The following is a 6,000-nucleotide window of genomic DNA, read 5'->3' on the forward strand; positions in this document are numbered from 1 at the left end:
GCACCAATAAAATACATAAAAAGTATTGTGTTATATCACTACTAGTGCGTTAGATTAGGGCACCATAAAGCACAGCTTTTGTTTAGTGTTTCTGTGCTGCTAAGAAACCAGTGTGAATGGATCTAAACTCCACTGCACCGTTCTAAAGCCTCAGATACTGTGCAATAAACTGTAAACGGAAACATCACATTACCATTAACATACCTGCTTATTTATGCTGTTTTAATAAAATGTAGTGAATCGAGATTCTACTGCCTGGCATCGAACTTAAATCTTGTGAATCATTCCATCTTTATGACCTATGCACCCTTACAAAAGATGGTTCTTCAAGGGTTCTTTAGAAAAAGCAATGGTCCAACTCCAAACCATGAGCTCTATATAGAAGCATTTCATGCTCATATGACCCTTTGCATGGTGAAATGGTTCTACACAGCACCAAAAGAGATTCTTCTAGCTTTATAGACTTGACATTGTAATAAGAGCAGAACCCTTTCTGATGCTATATAGAACCATATACAGCACAATCTCTATCAATCTGAAGAACCGTTTCACCACGCAAAGAACCATTTAAGCATGCAAAATGGTCCTATATAAAACTCACGGCTCTCAATGGAACCATTGCCTTTACTAAAGAACCCTTGAAGAACGTAGCAGGGCCGCTTGAAACTCAGCAGTCACGTGACATAGTTAGCAACCAACTTCATTAATTTTCACTCCCTTTATTTTGGTCATTTGTGTCCACTGCACCGGCCGGCATATAATACTGAAAACAGAATGACGCAGAAAACAGTGAAATCAGAAATTCGTGGCGTTACATAAAAATCCAAGTGACCAAGTGGGCGTGAGCAACGCGGCTAGTCCGAGTTAGCCTCTCAGCTCCTTTTCTGAATTAATTATTAATACATTTATGTCATAAATCGTCGAAGGGTAATGCGGGATGATCAATAAAACGTTAAATTATGTCGTTGTTACTAAAAACGTTAAGGTGGCGTTGCTGATACAGCTAGCTAACCTAGGTTAGCTAACGAAGCAACGTGTGGCTAAGGCTAAAGCTATGTTTGGGGTCTAGATACAAAACATAGAAACGGATTTTGTTTACATCTTGTAAATCTTTATTCTTGTGGATGTAAATACGCAGGATTTCGCTCGTATGAGCAGAAACGCCTTACTTAGCTATCTAACTTAGCTTGGGCAACCAGGCGTAAATTCGTTTCTTATCCGCCAGCTTTCTAATTCCATTTTACGTTCCACCTTAAATGGCGCAGCAGCGGAGAGGCGGCGTACATACGCAAGAATGCAGCTGCCGCACCATTTAAAGTGGAACGGAATATTCGGATTAGAAGCTGGCTAATAATAAGAAGCTATCCTCAGCCTAGTGCTTAGACAGTGGATTGGCTGTTGCTGCATCAGCTAGGAAGGTAGTTGGGGCCTTATAATATAAACCCAGGCCGTTTTATACTACCTTGCATTCCAAAGGTATAAGTAATATAATGGCATTTAAAGGGGAATTCCACCGATTTTTCTAGATGTGTGCATAAGTTAGTGTTTAAGATGTAAACAAAGTCATTCAGAGTGGTTTGGTGTAAAATGCTCCTTTCTAGAGAAACTTGTTGAGTTAGTATTGTTCAGTGATGGTGATTGGAACCAGACGTCCACCTCTAAAAGCTCCCTCACAGAAGATTGATATAATGGCTCTATAATTACGAATATGCTGCCTGATGCCTGATGTTGTTTTACTTACGTTTCTAGAGAAGGATTCGGCCTAAAGCTTATACTTTTAAAAGCCATTAATGACAGAGGGGTACATGCAAGGCGTTGTGAGGCATAATAGCCCACAAAGATAATGTATTTTTCCAGAGTCATCATTTTAACATATAAAACCTCAGAAGAGACGTGTAGGTTCACTGGTGGTTTTGGATAGTGAATAAAATGGCTATATCTGTGTTGTAGACATGGCAACCCCTGGTTCCTATCACCACCACTGTAAAGAAATCCGAGTCACCAAGTTCCTCTACAATGAATCCTTTCACATCAAACCACACTGAATGACTCTGTTCACATCTTAATGATTGAATTACACAGAAATTTAGAAAATTCTGTGGAATTCCCATTTAACGCTGCGCGATGTGGGCCAGTGTGGTGCGTAGAGTAGTGTATTACCAGTGTATCCGACTGCGCATGCGCATATCAATTAGTATAACATAGTAACTTAGTGTTTTAAGCGTTTTATAGTGGTTCTAATGTTAATTCAGTACAGACTCCGCTTAATATGACTATTTACGCCCTGATAACCTTTAGGCTATCAAAAAAAATCCTGATTATTATTTTAACACTGATGTTTTCTGATAAGGCCATTCAAACTATCCTGCCTGTAGTCTTAATACGAGGCTGGAGTTGGCTTCCTACTCACTAGCTTCTTGCTCAGGTTTCCCTTTCCACCTTAAATGGTGCAGCAGTTACATTCTGGCTGCACCATTTAAGGTGGAACGGGAAAATTCTAATAGGCAGCCGACTTTAGCTTCATCAGAACACCGGCTAGCCGTCACCCACAAACGGCTGCCAGAGTGCAAAACCACGCAGCGTTAGCGAAGCGCACTGACCTCCATCGGTTCACCCCAACGTTGGCCGAACCGGCGAACCACGGATCCAGAATGTAAACGCAGCGCACAGTGTCGGCGCCGTTCAGCGCTTCCTGCAAAGCCGGATTATCGTGGAGCCGCAGCCCTTTTCGAAACCAGTGCACGGAGTTCACCACCATAATCGCGCCTTAATCCGTCCTACGACATCCGTCCGAAGCGAGGCGAGCCTCAAAAATGCTGAAAAAGTCCAGGTCGGGTCGCGCTGAGCGTTTCCTCCCACTACAGCCTCATTAGTCCCCGTACTGTTGTTATTGTTGTTGTGGCTTCCACCAAGTTTCTCATCAGCAGCGACGCTGGCACCCACCAGACGTGATGACACAACTGCGCGTACCCGTCCCCTCCTCCTCTCATTGGTCGGAGCGTCCGTACGTCACAGGGGTATTAAAATAACCGCGCTGCCATTGGCTGCTCGGCGTGTGCACGCCCCGCCCTATCACGTTTTCTCCGTATGTCGAAAAACAGAAAGTGTCCGTTTTCTGATTTGAATATCCAAAAACAAGAGCTCGTTCGGCGTCGGCTAACAACGCGTTATAAAAATGCATTTAGAGCGGACCAAATCGCGCGTGTTCATTATGCAACGTAGCTCATTTGCATACGGGTTTATGAATATGCAATAGTGTGACGCACGTCGTTGAAATGTACGGAGAAACCCAACACTCGCTCACTTCAGCATCAAGTACTTTATGTCCTTCCGCCCTCTGCTGGTTAGTTTTGGCACTACATATTTTGCTTTCAGGTTTTGTAACTATTATAATCTGGAGTTCTTATTTTCCTTTGAATATCAAATGATGTTGGCGTTTTTACAGAAAATAAATAATTAAAACACACAGAAATCCAGAGTTAGAAAAATTAATGGCTTTATAATTGGCTCAGCTCCACGGTGGACATCATAGGGTGAAGTAAGGTACTTGTTGTCTAACACTGGCTTGAGTTAAACTTGTGGCAACTTATCTGGTTACAGCTATGTATTTGAGTTATATTATATCATTTCTGTCCCTGGATTCCTTGAGAAGTGAATATTCATGTGAAAAATGGAAAAGAAATTTGCGTATTTGTGATTGTGACATTTACCAGCTCCTCTAAAGGGGATTTTTTCTAAATTTCTCCATAAGTTTATTGGTAAGATATAAACAAAATCATTCAGGGTGGTTTGATGTGAATATTCTGTTCTAGGGAAACTTATCAAATTAGAATTGTTCACAGTGGTGGTGATAGGAACCAGACGTCTGAAAAGTTGAATGCCTCTAAAAGCCAAAAAAGTGTTTACATTTAATCTTTATGAATATGCTGCCTGATGAGATAAACTTTTGGGCCACAATGTACTTTTTAAAATCCATTAATGATGGAAAGATGCATGTGGTGTGATATAAGGTAAAGTAGTTCCCAATTAAACTTTTTGTTTCTGGATTTACCACTATTGTACCATTATAACATTACTTATAAACACTCAGGAGACTCGTGGAGGTTCACTGGTGGTTTTGGATAGTAAATAAAATGGCTATATTTGTGTTGTAGTCATGGCAACCCCTGGTTCCTATCAGATGACTTTACAGTGGTGGTGAGTCATAAAGTTGGCAATGAACCATTTCAAACCAAACTGCTTTTAATTAATGTGTTTATATCTCAATGATCTAATTATGCATACATTTTGAAAAATCAGTGGAATTTATCTTTAAGTTTGGTCTGTAGTCTCACAGCTTTTCAGAGTATCACTACTGTTCTACGATCAGATTCCTGGATGTTTACTGTGCTCTTAGTCACAAGAGGCTGACTATAAACCGTAACCTTAAAGCCCTCTGAGCTCAACTTTGAAAGGAACACTGCAGTTTCAACCAAAACTCAATCACTACAGAAGCTATTGTGCTGTTGATTCAGTGCTGTTATGTGTTTTGACTCAATGGATTTTATGTTCTTTAATTAAAGAGACATTCCACCAATTTTTTAAAAGTGTGCATAATTAAATGGTTGAGATGTAAACAAACTCATTCAGAGTGGTTCAGTGTGAAATGTACTGTTCTAGAGAAACTTACAGGGTCAGAATTGTGCACAGTGGTGGTGATAGGAACCAGACGTCCACCTCTTAAAGCTCCCTCACAGAAAGTTACTACATGGACTGCTTATGAATTCACTGTCTGATGCCAGCATTGTTTTATGGTAGTTTTGAGAATGTTTTGGCCTAAAATGTACTTTATAAAAAATCATTTGATGGCAGAAGGGTATATGCACAGTGTTAGGAGACAAAATAGAAAACATATATTATCCAGATTTAGCATAATTTTATCTTTATTAAAATTACATACACAAAACTCATATAAGTTCACTGGTGGTTTTGGATAGTAAATAAAATTGCTATATCTGTGTTGCAGACATGGTGACCCCTGGTTCCCATCACCACCACTGTAGAGAAATTAGAGTCTGTAAGTTTCTCAATAATGAACCATTTCACATAAAATCACTCTGACTAACTCTCAACCACTGAATTATGCAGATTTTTTTTAAAAAATGGGTGGAATTCCCCTTTATGTACAGGAAACACATAGTGATTAGGTTGAATAACACAGGAGTAGTTCTGAGACACATATGACTATCCTGCTTTCCTGTTCGTCACTGGGTGGCGCTGTAGGCTCATATTTTGAGCTCTGCGTTGAGGGAGGTGTTTTGAATAAAAGGCCTGAAACTGTTCCACTCAGTTTCCACTGGACACCTACCAGCATCCTTTGTGAGCACCAGCAAGGTTGATCCTGGCCTGCATCGATTAAGATTATGAAATAAATGATTAAAGAAGTCCTGGAGGCAGCTTTGAGCGTGATAACAGCGAATATGGTGTACGTGTATGTTTCAGTGTGGACGCTGCTCCTTGACAGTCTCTGTTGTCTTAATTCCTGACTGGGACTTTAAAGGGCCCATCTCACATTTTTATTGTGTTTCAAATTTTCTCTGATATTTGTGTGGTTTTATTTACCAGAAATCATTTTTAAGTGACCATTTTCCATCCTTTCTTTATCCCTGGTTTTGTTTTTGTGCCTTTTGGACTAAAACATGTAAATGAGCTCTGTTCTGATTGGCCCTGTATTGTGCCTCATTCAAAAAGCAGCCCAGGCTAAAACACTCCTTATAACATCAGTATGAACTGAAGGCTAAACTGCTGCACACCCTTAAAAACGATGGTTCTTTAAGGGTTCTTTAGTAAAGAAAATGGTTCTATGTAGAACCATGAACACTCACAGCTTAACATGTTCTTGGAATTGTGCAAACGTTCTTTAGGGTGATGGAAAATGTGCTGTATACAGTTCTATATAGCACCAAAAAGGGTTCTTCTATTGTTATGATGCCAAGCTTGTAACAGCAGAAGAACCCTTTT

General features: G+C 40.2%; 1 protein-coding gene across 1 annotated transcript in view; it reads right to left on the reverse strand.

The window, feature by feature from the left end:
* The window catches only part of cry2 (cryptochrome circadian regulator 2), a 30,278-nt gene extending 27,310 nt beyond the window's left edge, over window positions 1-2,968 (reverse strand). The window contains exon 1 of the mRNA XM_036568076.1: window positions 2,601-2,968. Coding sequence (XP_036423969.1) covers window positions 2,601-2,758 — 158 coding nt within the window. The 5' untranslated portion in view covers window positions 2,759-2,968. The remainder of the gene's footprint in view (window positions 1-2,600) is intronic.
* Window positions 2,969-6,000: the final 3,032 nt, after the last annotated feature.

The sequence above is a fragment of the Colossoma macropomum genome, unplaced genomic scaffold, assembly GCF_904425465.1.
Source record: "Colossoma macropomum unplaced genomic scaffold, Colossoma_macropomum, whole genome shotgun sequence".
Taxonomy (NCBI): Eukaryota; Metazoa; Chordata; class Actinopteri; order Characiformes; family Serrasalmidae; genus Colossoma; species Colossoma macropomum.